Source organism: Opisthocomus hoazin, chromosome 13, assembly GCF_030867145.1.
Source record: "Opisthocomus hoazin isolate bOpiHoa1 chromosome 13, bOpiHoa1.hap1, whole genome shotgun sequence".
Classification (NCBI taxonomy): domain Eukaryota; kingdom Metazoa; phylum Chordata; class Aves; order Opisthocomiformes; family Opisthocomidae; genus Opisthocomus; species Opisthocomus hoazin.
The window spans coordinates 15159546-15177772 of NC_134426.1; the positions used below are offsets into that span (position 1 = coordinate 15159546).

General features: G+C 43.8%; 1 protein-coding gene across 1 annotated transcript; it reads right to left on the reverse strand.

The window, feature by feature from the left end:
- Positions 1-508: 508 nt before the first annotated feature.
- Positions 509-12006, reverse strand: YWHAH (tyrosine 3-monooxygenase/tryptophan 5-monooxygenase activation protein eta). Its single transcript, XM_075434739.1, has 2 exons — positions 11585-12006; positions 509-2669 (listed from the first exon to the last, which is right to left on the reverse strand). The coding sequence occupies exons 1-2, from the start codon at positions 11669-11671 to the stop codon at positions 2013-2015; spliced, it is 744 nt and encodes a 247-aa protein (XP_075290854.1). The 5' UTR covers positions 11672-12006; the 3' UTR covers positions 509-2012.
- Positions 12007-18227: the final 6221 nt, after the last annotated feature.

The window sequence follows — 18227 nt, forward strand, 5'->3', positions numbered from 1 at the left end:
AAGTTTTACCTCAGTTCCGCAGGGGCAGGTAAGCAGATCTGAGAGGAAGGAAAGGAAGAGAACCTATAGGAAGCTAGACAGGTATAGGAAGGAGACAGGTAAAGCCCAAATGGATAGATATTACTGGCCAGAAGATTCCTGCAAAGATTACTTGCAAAAATGGGAACTGAAAAACAGGGACTTGTATATTGTTTGATGAAACAGGAGCAAATATAGTGACTTCCACAAAAGGCCCTGGCAGACAGTAGTAATTTATATTAAGTATGCACTCCAAACTACTTTAGGAGGTCAAGAACCTCAACATCAAGGACCTGTATTTTCATCTTTCTCAGATGTTGCATTAGTCTTTCAAATTGTCACCAACCTTACTGATGTAATCAAGCTAGAATTACCCAGATGATAGAATATATAAATAGATACACATCTACTATTGAAAATTTTAATCCTCCAGATACTTAAAAATAACCAGTGCGCTGCTTTTAAGAAGCATGGGTAGATGTTGTAGGTATTCAGACCAGTAATATTTATTGTACCAATCAAAGAATAGATTCATATGAGAACTTACATTACCTTTGAGCTAGCTCAAGTACCAGTAGCAGTCTGGATACAGCAACACATAACAGCAAACTTTTCATGCTTCTGAAACATACCATTACAGAAGTATGTACAGAACCAATAAATATACACATGCACTAACAATTGGGAGGAAAAAAACCCCACAGCATAAGCTTGAGAACTGGGCTTAAGTTAGCTACAATAGAAAAGCATGCTTTAAGAACAAATACTGCTTCTGTTTGAAGCCGATAAATATGAAACAAAGCTACTGGGATTTTCATGTGTAAAGTTGATTTGGTGGTTAGCACTTCAGGGAAAAAAAAAAGTTTAGAAGTTTCAGCAGAAAGAAGCAAATACAAGTCTCTATACTGGTGTAATGTTCTTTACAACTTCTCAGCTCCTCAGCAGGACTGCATTACAACTGTTCTACCAAGAAATAACTAAATATACCTTCGGAAACTCCACTTTAACACTGGTGAGCAGTATCACATTCTCAATGGCTGTGGGTGTGTTTTGGTTTTGTGGGGTTTGTTTTGTTTTCTTCTTTTCAGCATACTGGGTTTGCTTGTTTGTTTTAGTGTGTGATGCAACTTCTCATTAAACTTTTGATTAAATATGTTTTAACCCATCAGTGATGTGTTAGGTAACTCCATTTCTGCTCTGAACAAAAGACAGGACAGCTTATATAGAGATAACATCCCCGAAGCAGCATTTTATTTTATTCATTTAATTCCAAAACATTTAATTTAGAAGTCTGGCATCTCAGTCATCCATCTTAACATGGGCTAATATTGACATAGCGTTGTCAGAATACACAGACAACTAAACAGCCAAAGAGTTTACAAAAAATAAATTCATGATTCTTCAAAACAACCGCAAAAGGTTACAAGTATCAAAACTCTTAGGTAGATGCACTGCATTAAAAGAAACTGTGCACATAAGTTAGAGGCAAAAAAACAAATTGCTACCGAAACCTCACATTTCAAACAGTTTATCGTAAACTGATGAACAGGGTTGTCATTTCACATCAGCTTAACTGTTTTCAGTGACTGAAAAAAATTTGGGGTGGCTGATTTACTTTGCATGCACAAATGTACTGCTTAACAGAACTCTCAGCTCATTTCAAATGGAAAAAAAAATTTAACTGGAATCTAATCATCTTCAATCACTTTCCATTATTCTTTACCATATTTTCCAATCAACAGGCAAACTAAAATTGCCTCATTTACTATGCATCTTTCTGCACTGTTCAAGTGCAAGGGCCAATAAACCAATCAATTCATCAATGCCCATAAAGATTCATCTGAGACTGCTTCTTGATAAAGTGGACAGCAGATCTGAACAGTTGTACAATACAGATATGCTTAGCACTAGATATTTAGTGTGACTGTGGCAAGGAAATATTGGTGATGATGGGGATGGTGAAGTGGATGAAAGAGGGATCGGAGGAAAGCTTTTTAATTATTGCCCTCTCCTGCTTCTTCATCTTGCTGGTCACTCGTCCACAGAGTGAGGTTATCTCGAAGCAACTGCATGATGAGAGTGGAGTCCTTGTAGGAATCCTCATTTAGTGTGTCCAGCTCTGCTATGGCATCATCAAAGGCTTGTTTGGCTAAAAGGCAGGCCTGCTCAGGAGCATTCTGGATCTCATAGTAGAACACTGAGAAATTGAGTGCCAGCCCAAGCCTAATTGGGTGAGTGGGCTGCATGTGCTCTTTGCTGATTTCAAAAGCCTCTTTATAGGCGGCTTCTGAGGCTTCCACAACACTGTTCTTCTTCTCCCCAGCAGCAACTTCTGCCAAATAGCGGTAGTAATCCCCTTTCATTTTCAGATAAAAGACCTTGCTCTCATACTGGAAGTCATTGCAGTTCTTGATCAAGTACTTATCTAGGAGAGCCAACACATCATTGCAGACTGTCTCCAGCTCCTTTTCTATCTTCTCCCTATAGGCTTTAACCTTCTCCAGCTTCTTCTCGTTCCCATCTGCCATAGTCTTCTGCTCTATGCTGCTGATGACACGCCAGGAAGATCGCCTAGCTCCAACTACATTCTTGTAGGCTACAGACAGCAGGTTTCTGTCCTCATTTGAGAGGGGCTCATTCAGCTCAGTTACCTGAAAATACAGACAAATAGCAAATTTAAACGGTTTGTCTTAGAGAAGAGCACACAAACTTCCTTCAACACTTCCATCATCAAGCACAAGATTCAAAATTCCTTCTAGATCCCAAAATTCCTTCTAGATCCCAAAACTCCTTCTAGACAGGAGTCAATTTGTAATGTTGAAAGTTTAAAACTGTTTTTGCAGTCAAGACTTAAGAGAGTGAAAATCCCACAGTTCTGTTGTAACAGAACCGGTATTTAGAAGCCATTGCAAAGCACGTTCACTGAATAAAAGTGAGTCAGGCTTGTGTAATGGAGAAGCATTCACAGAAGGAAAGCTTTGGGTTTTTAGCAAGTCTTTGCCGTAATTATGCAGACTACACCCTTAGTGATCAATTTAAATGTACGTAAAATACCAGTTTCATGACTCTGGAACATAGCACAAACACTGGGAACTGCTGCAGTTCTTGCATTTCTTTCCCCTGCTGCTTTGTTTCATTGGACAGCAGAGGGGGAAGCGCTCCATCATTATGATTAAACTCAGCATAGTACAAATGGAATTAGTGCTTCACAGTATCTTTCAGTCACTTAGTGAGCAATTACACAATGTAATACAAAAGTTATCCTGATTTCTGCTAATTGGTGGCTGCAGACAAATTTCAAGGATAGGACATGAAAGAAACAGCATAGAAATAGAACAGGAAATCAAGGAAAAAAGTCATGATCAACTTAAAATTCATACTACAAAAAAGCCAAGATAGAGGAAGGATAACACTTCTAATACTATATTTAGGCCTATTTCACTTGCTGTGTTAATTTAGGGAATAAAACCTATCAGACTCATAGTCACTTGAAGTTGTTCCACTTCTGCACTTCATAAACATGAAATTAAACTCACTGGAATTAGGATAAAAAATGTAACTCCACTACTTTAAGCACACTGCATTAACCGCATTAAAAGAAATCACTAGAATTCTAAGGATACGTACTTTGGTGTGAAAGTAAACTTGTCCTTCCTCAGACACTGCAAAAATCATTAACTGTTTCTTTTTAAATGTGCATATTTACACTGCTTGACAGGCATCAGAATATTTGTAACCAAATATTTACATAACTACAAATAATTAAGTCACAAATATTTATGCTATTGAGACTGCTGGTGTAACCAGTGAACCATCCAATAAATGCGCATCTTTCCAAGTCTACAAAACCAATTCATAAGAATAACTGTAACAGTAAGAGAGGTAACTTTCAAATTTAGGTTTTGTTCTTAAAATATTCCAAGTCAATTAATTTTATCTCCAAAAGGCCTTTCCCCCACAGCTCAGGAACCTGAACTCCCAAAAGACACTGCTCTGCCTGGCCTAATACAATTAGAGACAATCTACAGAGGGTGAAATGCACAGGAAAAACTCTACTGACATCTTCATAATCTTCTTCACAGCTTCCACTCAGCATCATCCCAACAATCCCTCTCTCAACAATCCCTGCTATTACCCACCTACATCCTCTTCTGTAGAAAAGACACTAACTTCCTCAAGATGTAAGGGCTCTGCTAAGAGTTTTTATTGCCTACAGACTATTAGGACAGCATTTGCTTTTACAAAAATAAAGAAACCCCTTGAAGAAGATGAATAACCAGATGATGATTTCTGCACGCTGGAGGACTGCTTGAAAGTTCACTACAAGTTCTCAAACACAGTGGTTGATCTAAAGGAGTCAGTAATGTTTTGCTAAAATTTAAACACCATTTAATCACACAAATAAATCCCTTTTTCCCCCCACCTGTCTTCATTATCTTTACAGCATTCAAAAGACAAATAGAAAAAAAAATCTTGGATCTGTTAATATACTATGGACCTATATTACCCACAAAAATAAAAACTGAGTATGGAGAAGTATACAAAACACAAAAATAACTGAGGATGAGACTTAGTGGGACAGGACAACAGTAACAGAAAATCCATCTCTTGGCTTTGCAGTCCAGACTCCATATGAAAGAAATTAAAGCTACAAGAAAATGGCAGCCACAGCTCTCTCAATTCTTCACCTGATAAATGATCAACTCCATTTTTCACCTCATCCTCCACTTACTATGTCTGTTCTTCACCCTCAGCTAACTGCTACCTTCACATTCATCCCTTTCCCTCTGCTTCAAACTAAATATCCTCATAAGTGCTGGTATTTATGTATTCAGTAACTAAAAAATGTATGCAGGCATCCTAAACCTTGTTATAATTATTTCTTCTACTTCACAGAATGGTAGGGGTTGGAAGGGACCTCTGTGGGTCATCTAGTCCAACCCTCCTGCCGAAGCAGGGTCACCTACAGCAGGCTGCACAGGACCTTGTCCAGGCAGGTCTTGAATATCTCCAGAGAAGGAGACTCCACAGCCCCCCAGTGCTCCGTCACCCTCAGAGTGAAGAAGTTCTTCCTCATGTTCAGACGGAACTTCATGTGCTTCACTTTGTGCCCATTGCCCCTTGTCCTGTCGCTGGGCACCACTGAAAAGAGCTTGGCCCCATCATCCTGACACCCATCTTGCAGATATTTGCAAGTATATATTAGGTCCCCTCGCAGCCTTCTCTTCTTCAGGCTGAACAAGCCCAGCTCCCTCAGCCTCTCCTCGTAGGGAAGATGCTCCAGTCCCCTCATCATCCTTGTAGCCCTCCGCTGGACTCTCTCCAGTAGCTCCTCATCTTTCTTGAACTGGGAAGCCCAGAACTGGACAGAGGACTCCAGATGAGGCCTCACTGGGGCAGTGTAGAGGGGAAGGAGAACCTCCCTCGACCTGCTGGCCACACTCTTCTTGATGCACCCCAGGATCCCATTGGCTTTCTTGGCAGCCAGGGCACACTGCTGGCTCATGGTTAACCTGTTGTCCACCAGGACACCCAGGTCCCTCTCCACAGAGCTGCTCTCCAGCAGGTCCACCCCAAGCCTGTACTGATGCATGGGGTTGTTCCTCCCCAGGTGCAGGACCCTGGATTTGCCTTTGTTGAACCTCATCAGGTTCCTCTCTGCCCAACTTTCCAGCCTGTCCAGGTCAAGCTGAATGGCAGCACAGCCTGCTGGTGTATCTACCACACCTCCCAGTTTGGTGTCATCAGCAAACTTGCTGAGGGTACGCTCTAACTCTCCATCCAGGTCATTGATGAAGAAGTTAAACAAGGCTGGGCCCAGTACTGACCCCTGAGGGACACCACTAGTTACCAGCCTCCAACTAGACTCAGCGCCGCTGATGACAACCCTCTGAGTTCTGCCATTCAGCCAGTTCTTCTGCTCTGCCAACTATGACCTTCAGGAATGTTTTCTAAACAACTAGTGACAATTTTTTTAAAATTACTGAACTGTAAGATTCTGGAGAAGAAAGCAGAAATAATGTTTGTCAACTACACATCCCTTTATCAAACATACTGCCTTTCCAAATGCAAGCCCTCACCATCAGATAGCAAAGCAATACTATTCTACAATAAAGCTCTACAACACTAGCATAAAATATAATTAGTCTCAAAAAAAGTCTGTGTGCTGAAGACCAATCACCTGAAGTTCAATTGAGAAAGGTTTCAAAGCAGCTTATTTTTCCTGTTCCTTCAAGTTTTTAACGTCTCCAGGTAGAAGAAAACTGGACATTCATATTTCATCTGTTTAAAAAATTACAAAAGAAGTGAGATTTTAGCACTGTATCAAAGGAATTAAATCTTGCAATACAAAAATAAATCTTCTGTTTTTCAAGCCATTTTCAATGGCGTGAAGCAAGTCATGTGTCAGCAGCCACCATAACAGATACAACATGTCATGGCCAGAAGACTACATAGAGCATTGCCACAAGACTCAGCCACAAAGTGAATTACTTCTTCAGATTCAATGCCCTGCCACTCCCGGGCACAATTTATAGCCCCTGGCAGATTCTGTTAATCTAGAAACTGATAACCACTTTCTAAGAAAGCAGCATCTGATGGGGAGCGCAGGAACTCGAGTAACAAACCACTAATTTCACACTAGTTATTCCCCTGTGGGAGAAGTTCCCGATGCTTGGAGAGAAGCTCATTCCTTTCTAGCATCACTTTTCAACATGCTTCAGGATGTCAGTGTTATTTCCCTCCCCATAACTGTTATTTCACTAGTCCTGAATTATTTCCTTCTCATTTTGAAACTGGTGATTTGAGAGGGAAATGGCACATTATCCCCCATCCTAGCTAAAAAGTGCTGATACTCTGTGGAGATGCGTCAAGATATCACATGTACCTCCCTGGTGTAACAGCTATATTACAAGAAAGCAGACTCAAAGGAAAGCATGTGACCCATATGGAGCTATCTACTGATTTATCTATTTCCAATATATTAGCACAGTAGATAAAAACAGACATGTTTCTCTTCACATGAGAGATTCACGTAGAGAAAAAGGTAACTTGAAATGCTGAACTTCCATTCTACCTATAGCCTTTCCTTAACAGAAAAGATCTCTGACTGCAATAATTTACTTTTACATTTTAGATGTAGACACGCTTTCTTTTAACGGCTGTTAGGAAAAACAGAAACACTTAAAAGATAAAAAGCCATTTGTAGTATGACTTCAAAGTAATATTCACTTACTCGGGTGCTGCTCCATACTTGCCTTATGCACCCCTCTCTCTCACACAAGTTTGGGATTATTTTCAGTCCTGAGGCAGATGATGCAATTGAACACCCAGGCTATGATCTCCTAGCAGTTTTCATTCAGACTGTCTGCTTTTTGTGACAGGTATATAGTCTAGATAATGTATTTATATAATACTTACAGGTGTCTCCTCCTCTGCTTTACGCCCATAAAGTTATTTCAGAGTTTACTGGGAAAAAAATGGGAGTATATACAAGGGATCCTGACTATAATCCTGGAATTCCTAAATACACATGCTGATGAGCATGGCAGTACTGTAGCTCAGAAATTACTCACATGTGTGTGATCCCACACAGGCCATACCAAGCTGAGACTACTCTTTATGGAAAATACCAAAGTGAAGGTTCCACAACTGACAGCAGATGCACTGGTGGATTACCTAGTAGAATTTGACCCAGGTCAACTGAATTTATGTGATTATACTTCTGTTTTGTTAGCCAGAGCATAGAAGTCACAGCTAGAGCCAGTTCTCAGCAAGCTGCTGCAAAAATGACTGTACCTGAGCCAATATAAAGTCAGGTTTAATTATTAAAATTCTCCTGATGCAAAGTTATAGAGACCATAATTTTTGAACAAACAGAAACCAGACTAACGAATTTAAACCAGATCAGTTTCTTGCATCATGTGGCATCAGTGTTTTTTATCAAGCACTGGAACTGCTACAGCTAGATTTGCTGTATAAAACCACAGTAAGGAAGTCATCTCACAGCAGGGAAGGATAGTTTACATTAAAGGCATCTCATTCCCCCTCCTATACATCTCATCAACCCAAAACCAGACACTGATGTGAAGAACTCAGTGATACAATACTAAAAATGTAGAACATCCCAAACTTCTAAGTCCATTTACATACACAGAAAAAGCCTACAAACTAAAACCTCAAGCTATTTTGCGTAAAAAAATTTAGATCATTCCAAGACTTAAATTTAATTTCATGCCAAACAGTATTTCACACATAATTTTAAAATTATACATCTTCTAACTCAGATGCATCTTATCAATTCCAAAGTGTAAATGACTCTCTACCCGCTATGTAGCTATACTAGAAAAGCAACATAAATTAACTGAGCTCCTGAGCATTACATATTAGGATTAACACTGTCTGAAATACTAAGGGTTTATTCAGATAAAATGTTTAACTATTTCTGGAATGATCTAAACCCGAAGGTACTCAATGTTGCATTCTCAAGGTGCTAGAGTATTTGTTCCATCAAGTGAGAACCTTTAACACCTATGCTTAAAGTATATCTCTCCCCAGTGTGTTGAGAAGTAATTTTTTACCTACCGTGTCAGGTTATTTCAAATAGTTGGAATCCTGGAGCAGCATTTAATGCAATGAGAACACCACACCCCCTGGAAAAATGCCTTTAGTAGAGGCACATTTACATATAATTGTATTTTCTATTAAAATTTTGGCTCCAAAAAAGTAAACTAAACTCATTAATTTATAACAGCAAACTAAGTGACAGTTTTATTTTCCTCTCCTGTCTACACATTATAAGCCAAAATACTAGAATTCTTCCAAGAAAAATAAGTTGAACAGCAACAAAAAAACTATTATTGAGCAGTAGTTTCCTTACTTAAGCTACAACTGCCACTTCATCTGGCTTTTCTTTAAAAGAAGAACCTTATAGGACTGAAAAATAAATACTTCTCCAGGTTTATACTGACAGCTAAAATGGCAATCTTGTCATACTTTTTCTTCCTTCAGTGGCAGTCTCAAAAACCAAACAAATATGCTTTCAATAAAATAGTCTTTGTCACTTTATGTTTTAGGAGTAACTGTCAGGCTGTTGGCTGTATTGTGTATTGTAAAAGTGTTGTGATAAATACCTATAACTGAAATTAATCACTCAGATTTGCATTTACACTGGAAGCATGCTACTTTCATATAGCACCTTTAAAAACCAGATGTTATATTCAGAAATTAAAAAAAAAAAAATTAAAGAAACTTTTCAAATCAAGATATCCTGCACTGAAAATAGATATATGAGTTAGAGCACTGATTTCCTGTTGAAGGAAGCCTAACGTCTCTGGAGTGCAAGATTATTTGAATATTATCCTATATGGATAAAAAGTTCTCTTAATAGCCGTTATTTGCAATCACTGAAACAGAAGCAAGTATTAGCTGTGTGAGAAGAGACAGCCCCCATAACATTTCATAGGACCTTACGCTCCGACCTACAAAATTAACTTCAAACACTGAAGAGCATTCTGGAAATTACCATGTTAGAGGGAACACCTGCGAAAGCCAAGTAACCCATAGATGCTACATTACAGGCATGCAACAGTAGATGAAGAGCTTAAAACAATGAAACTGTTGCCTTTTAAATTCAGCTTTACTTTTTGTAAAGTATCCGTAATGCACCATTTCACAAACGCTCAAGGCTCAGCTCACAAAGTGTTCTCGAGCTCCCAATTACAGAAGCTCATCACTATTTGAGAGCAAAGTAGCACTACAGATGAGAATACTGTGACTCAAGATGAAAGAAAATTGCATAGTAATTAGGACAGTTTAAAAAGACAACTGGACATACACATTAGCTTTATGTACTTTATTTATGGATTTCCTGAAGCGTAGCAACTGTATTCTGTTTGTTTCATGTATGTTCAGAGTGCCATAAATATAGTTCAGCAACATCTGGAAAAATAAAAAGCTATCTACAAGTACAGCTAAAAATACAGCCTTCTAGAGCAGCAGTGGATTTTAGTGCTTTCTCCGTTTCATCTTTAATAATTAGCAATTGAAAGATTAGAGAGATAAACAGAGCTGTTGCTACTACTACGTCCTATTTATCAAGAATTCTAGAGATATCATTAAAACATAGCTTCCTTTAATGTCCAGCGCCTCTGATGTTGACATACTCAAAAATATTGCTGCTTTAGAACTGGATTGGATGTAGTATTTATTATGACTCAATAGCAAAAGTGAACAACAGCAGCAAAGTAAGTGTCTTTTTACTGCCCTCATTTAAGGGACACGACATAGCTCACAGCCCCTGAATGAGACTAAAAGGACCGATCCTTACAACAAAAAACGAGAACTCCATTTGAAGCTGCTCTTTCAAAACTAAAATCATCTCATGTCTTTATACAGCAGCACTCTCAAGGGAAACTCGATTCCTCTTGGGGTCTTTGGGTGTTCACAAAGGACAGATCAGCAAGAACAAACCAATTGCAATCAGATACAGCAAAGACACTGCTAAGCATTTACTGGTATTAATGTTACCGTTAAAATTCAGATTATATGAATACTTTGTTTTTAAAAAAAGGAACTAGACATAATACGTTTGATCATTCTGTGATTTTATTATGTACCAGTACAGACCGATCAGTACAAGTAATTTTCATTGCTTGATTCTGACAGCAGCTGAGTTGCAACTGTAACTTATTGTTTAAACACATGTCAGTATTCAACCGGGTAAGGAACGCACTGAGAATTTGTTACCCTACAAAGAAGAGGCAAAAAGGTAACGTTAAAGCTTGGGAAACGCGCTCTGTGCGCAGGGCAGCTGTTACACCCGGATGCAACTCCTATACCACCTTTGAGTCAGAGGGCTCGTGTACGTGGGTGAGGCATTTTATCGCCAGGCAAAAGAAACGTCTAGAAAAGGAAGGGGCTCCTCTCGCCCTGCGCGGTTTCCCCAGACCCCCCCGCCCAGCACTCCCGGCCGCTCGCGCCTCCCAGCCTCCCCCAGAAGGGGGGCGCGCCCCAAGGTCAAAGCCCTGATCCCCAGCGGGGTGCGCGGGGCCAGACCCGGCGGCAGAGCCCGCGGCGTTCCCGCCGCCGCGGCGAGAAGCGGGCAGCGCTCGAACTGCTGCCCTGCCCTGCGCGGCGGACGGAGGGCGGCGAGAGGAGGGCGTGGGGACAGCCACACCCCCAGGGCAGGGGCGGCCGAGGCGGCGGGAGGGAGTCGTTACCGGGGAATGAAGCAAACCAGGGAGGAAGAAAATAAATTTTAAAAGAAAAGGGGGCTCTAGCGTCCCGTCTGGACCGGCTACTGCTCCTCTCGCCTTCCCCCGAAGTAGGCAGTAACGGGCACCGCCCCAGCCGTCGGCGAGGCGTCCCGGCGGGACGGTCTGGCTCATGCTCCCGCCCTCCTTTCTTCACCGCGGCGGGTGGGACCCGGCGGCTCGCATCCTCCCCGGGACCCAGCTCCGCCTCGGACCAGCCCGGACTTCCTCTCCCTCCCTCCCCCGCCACTACCCACCCTGCACACTCCTCCCCGGGCATGACCCGCAGCCGCCACGCTACCAGCCCTACTCACCGACTTCATGGCCGAGGCCATGTCGTCGTATCTCTCCGCCTGCTCGGCCAGGCGGGCTCGCTGCAGCAGCTGCTCCCGGTCCCCCATAGCCGCTTCCGTGGTGGCTGCTGGGCTGCGCACTCTGCGCCCCTCGGAGAGAGAGGAGAGGAGAGGAGAGGCGGGGATCTGCGCCTCGAAACGCGCGGGCGGTGCGAGGAGGGAACCTAACGGGAGCCGCCGCCGCCGCCTCCCGCCCGCTCGCTCGCCCGCTCCCGGCGACCGCTGGGCTCCCTCAGCCGCCGCTCGCCCTCGCCAGGCGACGGTTGGCGCCTCGCGCTCACGGACCGCGGCAAGGCGGGCAGCCGCGCGCTCGCTGCGTCCCCTCCGCGGCGTGTGCAGCTCGCGCCTCTCCGCCCGGCTCGGAGCCTCGCGCTGCTGCCACCGCCTGCGCCTGCGCGCTAGGAAGGCAACGAGGGGGCGGAGCTGAGGGGACTGCAGGGGAGGGGAGGGGGCGCCGCTCCCCCGCGTTCTATTTCTAGGTGACGTCACTTGCTATAAATAGCTATCCCGGGGCGCCGGCCGGCGGAGGCGCATGCGCGCTGCGCCTGCTGCATTTTACTGCTGCAAAGGTGGAGGTGGGCGGCGGGCGCGGCCACTGCGGAGCCGAGCCGGGGCTGCCCGCGCAACGCCCAGGGAGGGGCCCCGCGACCGCCCGGCGCCTCGCGCCCCCGCCGCGCCCTGGCAAACCAGGGGAGCGCGGCCGGCGGGGGGGCGGGGGGCGCCGCACCGCGCTCACGTGCCCGCCCGGCCGCCGCGCCATTGTTCTTTGTGGCCCCGCGGCCCGGCGGCGGCGGCTCCCTCCTGCGGAACAGTGTGGGGGGGTGGGCGCGGGCCAGTGCTGCCGCCTTGCCCAAGAGGTGCAGCTAAACTCAATTTTACCACGTATTTTAGTTGGTAATAGCCGAGCTCTTCGCTCATAAATTGACAGGGTGCTGGCCTGACATAAAAACCACCTCGAAGGCAAAGCGCTGCACAAAGGACACCGCTGCCGCTGGCGCCAGCAGAAACGCTAGCGTCCACGTTACTCATCTCTTTCGAGAGATCACAGATTAACTTTCCCTGTGCAACCCACAGCCAGCAGCTAAACATGGCCGTAGGCACGGGGAGCTGCCGCACAGCTCGGACCGTTCGGCCGCAGAGCGGCGGCACGCAGCACCCGCACCGACCAAGCTCACTTCTGTTCTCACCCCAAAGCAGAGGGCAGACAGCTCGTTGGCGCACGCCGGGGCGGCCGCCCAAGGCTGGGCCCACTCAGGACATTTCCTCCCCTTAGCCCCAGCGCTCCTGCAGCGTTGCGGTGGAGTAAATCCAGTCCGCTGTGCCAGCCAAAAGTTTTTAGCCTTAACTCCAACATTGCTGGCTTCTGTGCATCAAGCCCTGATGTCACTTAAAATAAATGCTGCAGTTAGTTTCCAAAGGGACTAGATGAATATTGCTATTTTTTTAAAGGACATAAATATTATGACAAATAAGAATAAATGGTAATTATATCTAATAAAGCATGAAAGATAAGAATTACATGTAGCAAGTTACAAACTGATGGCCAGAACATTCCGGAAGCAGCTCTGTGCAGTGCTGTGCAGCACACAGTTGCACACAGGTATCCGCAAGCTGAACAGTGCCTTTTTCCTAACAGGACTTTGTTTTCACTGTTTCCAGGAGAAGGCAGTGACCTAGAACACCTTCACAGACTGGATCCCTAGTATCAGTCTAATTCATTATCATCATTAATGGAAAACTTGTATTGATTTTACAAAGATAAAGTTTTATCTACGGACAGCAGGAACATGTCCTTGCAAAGGCATAGTTCAATGTAAAGATATAAATACTAATGTATCTAACACTTCGGCAAGAAGAGTGAGAGTTGGGCCAATCCAGAATGCCCAATACACTTCTCCAGTCTGGAAACTTTGCTGTTACAGTAACGTCTTACTAGAGATCAGTCAGTCTGCGAAGTGTTCCAACAGTTCAGAGGATTCACAGGGTCTACCAAAAGCTTTCTAGTCTCGTACAGCAGTTCCGGAGTCCCGAGGGAAATCGATTACAAAGTATTTTTAAAACTAGTTATTCACCCACTGAACCAGACAATCTGCATTAATCTGCCAAATAGATGTAGATACATCTACACAGGCACAAAAACATTCTCATTAAATGCTTTTGGTTTTTTTAACTGAAGCTTCTGTATAATGGCTATTTCTCAGTCTAAAGCATCTCAAAAATTCTTAACCTTGAATCCACATGGCGACAGGTAACCCCACGGCTCTAAAACCAGATACGTGTCTAAATCCAACAGCTGCAAGGAAAAGTGCTAAAATAAGGCAACCTTGTACCTTGTACGCAGCATGTCGACAGTCTGACTGTAGCCTAAAGAAAGTGAAGCGATTGCATTCCGCACATAGAAAGTCTGTGGGAGAGTACCTATATCGTCCTGCGTGCACAGCGGCTAGTGCTCTGGATCTTCGGCCATAATAGCAGCTCCACAGATCTACAGAGGTACAAATAAAAACCAATTAGAGATCACGCAATCAGTTTTAATCTGCTACAATATTTATAAGCAGAGTTACAACACCTTAAAAATAAAAATGGAAAGGAAATGGAAGTGTCAGCAGACCTTTTACTAGAGTGCTGAATGGGGTGCAAAACACCACCCGGATCTGCAGTTCCCCTGCCAAGCTCGGATGCCAGGCATCGTACATGACGTGACCGAGCTCTGCGATTCCCAGCAAAGCTCGGGCAGGAGCTCAGAAATACTGCTCTCCTGAGGCAGGACTAAGAGTTGTTGGCAAAGTGACCACACCCAGCAAGAATCTGTAGATGGAGAAACTTATGGTACTGAAAATTGCACCATGACCTAAGGCAGTGGCTCCGCTCCACAGACATATCTGATTATTGGGCAGCACCGATGTTCCACAAATAGCTCGTGCTGAAATGCCGTTCTAGTTCACTGCCCAGCTCCACCCAGGGGCACTGGGGACACCAAAGTAGTCTGAGAGGGCATCTCCCCCGTGCTGATGTTCAGCTGCGGGGACAGAGTTACACACTGGTCAAGGGGAAACACCACAGGGAAACTACCCCATGCCATCGCCAGCCCTTCCCCAGGGCAGAATGCCTCCCCCTTTGGTGGTTCTGGTAGCAGTGAGGGAGCACGCACCTTCCGCAGCACTCTTCCTGACACTCGTGGAACTAAAGCAGTGGTACTACAAAGTCCTTGCCACTAACATCCTCCTCATCTCTGGAGCAAACAGTCTGCCCTCTTCTCTGCAGCAAGGAAGTGTTTTATTTAGGGAACTGTTAAACAATAAAAGTCTCGAGGACAAGACACTGAAAACCAGAGAGAGAACAGAAGCAACTACCTGTTGATGGGGGAGGTTAACCAGCTTCCACATCACAGCAAAGGAAGTAGAGATGAGTATGGTAAAGAGACAGAATTTGTGGGCATCTGAGCTTGGAAACACTGTGACTGGCACTTACACAGGTCATGATGTTCAGATAGTGCTGTAAGGTCAGATTGTTTCACAGGCTTAGGACTATCTTTATTTTTTATTGTTAGAATCCTGGCAGCACATCCCCCCAGTAAAGTGAGGTAAGCGCACATGAGGGAGGAAAGGTGTTGTAACCAATGACTAGATCAGAGCACGAGATAGGAGTGGGTGTAGCTGAAGTGTGATGATTCTTTCCCAAACCACAAGGGACTATAATTTCAATGATATATTTCTAGCCAAAGCATACACCACAGTTTAACGAGCAACAGAATCCTCTAGGCTGTCACAGTGTGTGTGAAAATATTCTACTATTTGTCATATTTCAACTTCATATTAATCTTGAATTACTCTCAAAGAACCTCCCTCATAACTCAAAGGTAAAACCTAGAATGGAGAAAGGCTACAATGCCCGAGTGCTGCTCAGAAGCAGTACGGTTCATGCCATGAACTGTGGTAAAGTACATTGTGTATCTATTCTCCAGCATCGGAAGAACCTTAAAACAAAATTTTGTACAAAACCTGCGAAGCTCTTGCTCCCTCACAGGAAAGGTTAGGTCTTTATACTGAAACCCATTTGAGCATTCACACACAGTAGCCTTTTGCACGTTCAAAATCCTGCACAGACGTGAGCTGATAAATCCTCAGAACTCTCTGGCAAAATGTGCTATTGTCAAGTGCTTGCTCATTTCAGAGTCCACTGAAGAATAAGCACTATGTCTGAATAAAAGATTATGGCAGTGTTGTCACTTGCCAGAATGATTCAGGGATATGCACTGGAGGCTGTGAAGCATGCTCAGTTGTGGGGTTTCTTTAAGTGGCAGGAACACAGCAGCTAATTGAAAGCAGCTTTAACTCTTCACGAGCTGCTTCAGACCACAGTGTTTGCTAGTCCTGTCCAGATACAAGAATGTGGTTTTATTCTTTATGTAATCAAAGGAAAGTAACCAGAATTCACAGGCATAAACAGGAAAACATGAAAAAGCCAGAGCACCATCCTGAAAGAAAGGCTCTACATGTAAGAGCGAAAAAACCCAACTTATGTTAAGTAAATACTGAAAGTAAAAAAAACAAAAACCAAACACCCGCCCCAATCCTACTACATCCCAGGGTTTTTCAGAGATGCTGAGCATTTGCAGCCTACAGATAAAATCGGAGATTAGATGTCCAGCATTTCTGGAACCAACCCGAAGACACTTCATGCTGGGCATCTACAATTAAGGACTGAGCATCGTCAGCCACATTTAAAAAATTAGCTCAGATCTGTCTTAACAAATGAATTCTTGCTGCTCTTCAAACTTTACCACAGTGGATTAGTCTCACTTAGAACTAGATTAAATCCCACTGAAAATGATTGATGTGAAACGATGACCTTTCACTGTAGAACGTAACATGAAAGACTTGGGGATAAGACTCATGAAGTGCAGAGATAAAACAAAATGTCGTTGCCAATATTTTCAAAAGTGGCCTCCTGTTCTGGGTGCCCTACTTGAGTCGCTGCGTAAGTGCTCATTTCCTCTGAAAATGAGGCCCCAAGCAAGTTCAGCCAGGCATCCAGAACCAGAGACTGCCCGAAAATATTGCCCTTGAAGTTGTATCGCCTGACATTGGTCCTGAGCGGGCCTCAGATGCGCCCATTCAGTAACAGCGATAGCTAGCAGGAGCTGTCAATGGGACTGCAAGCAGGGGAAGCTGCTTCTCCTGTCATTAATCCCCTCTAGCACTGTAGTGGGTTAGTTCAGAGAAGTTTTTCACTGGCAGCTGCCATGCAGGACCTCCATACTGCCATTTCTACGACAACACTTCTAACTTCGAACTACTGATAGGCAACAGCTCACTCTCTGTCCTTGCCAGTCTTAGGCCTGCCTGCCGAACTGCCAAGAGGAAAGCTGCCTTGAGCAGCAGTGATGGAAAATATGGACGCCTGCCTACTGGGAAAGTGTCCTTCGCACCTCAGGGACAGCTAAGTAACGGAACTTCTGAAAGTGCTCCTAGATTTCCATCCCCTTTCTGTGATCCAATAACACATATAAGTACTGTTCTTTGGGACCTTACATTCATTTTAAGATAAAAATGGCTTTGTTTTTTCTATCTAGGGTAAGCTCCTTCCTTTGATAGGCCATGCCACGTTGAGGAGGAGGAATGACAACAGCAGGTACAGCACATTCAGCTCAGTGCAGGTCAACCATGTGCTCGGAGTGCTTCTAATTACAGCTCCAAGCAAGAACAACATAAACACATCCAGAGCTTGCTATATATGGTAGGATAGCGAAACCAGGACATGACAGGGATGCAAATCACACCTAGGAAACAAGCACAAGCTAAGACACAAACTGAACAATTCAAATGCCAGACCAGTGTGAATACAATATAAGAACTCCACCACACTGTCCTTCAAAGACTAACTCCACTCAGCAGCACAGGCAGAGCAGGCCAAATGCTCAGCATCACTGGCGTTCGCAGAGATTCACTTGATCTCTTCCTCCGTTGCATGGCTATGCATCCCACCTGTTCTGGCTCATGGATGGGGAGGCAGCAGCCTCTGCTCAGATACCTGTCCTGTGAGATCATCTGTAGGCACAGCTTGCAAATTCTTGTCCAAATCCAGCTAGCTCCTCAAAAGTGTTTTGTGCAGATTCAGTATCTAGGTGGCGTGGGGCAAAGATGCTGCTAGTGGGCCAGAACATACTGTACTTCAACCACTTGACTTTACATCTCTTAAAGAGAAATAATTTGCTGCATTTCATGTATCCAGCTTTGAATCATCTAACATAAATTTTCAGAAAAGTAGTAAGTTATTTCATCTGGGAAATGACCTAGAAAATTCAGTTGTCCTCCAGAGAACAACTGTGCCAAATCTGGAAATGAACTTCATTAAGTGAAGAAGAAAAGCTTTAATTCTGCTTTAGCTGCGAAGCCTTTGTCAGATTTGAGTTTGGTAAAGAGACTTGTTGTTCTACCACTTCTTAGGAATTCTGGTGAATTGAGCCTCTTCTTTTTAATTAAAAAGAAGTCAAGAAGTCAAAACAACTGTGTTCCTGAACTATTAAAAAACTCACAAGGCCTTAGGACACTGGTATTGTTAAGACGGTAGAACAAAGCTCAGTTATCTCCAAACCCAAAAT

What these genes read in the sequence shown, in the direction of transcription:
- YWHAH (XM_075434739.1), bottom strand. Translation starts at nt 11,671, where the DNA reads ATGGGGGACCGGGAGCAGCTGCTGCAGCGAGCCCGCCTGGCCGAGCAG. An exon ending in TGGCCTCGGCCATGAAGTCG is followed by an intron (nt 2,670 to 11,584) that starts GTGAGTAGGGCT and finishes CTGTATTTTCAG; the next exon opens with GTAACTGAGCTGAATGAGCC.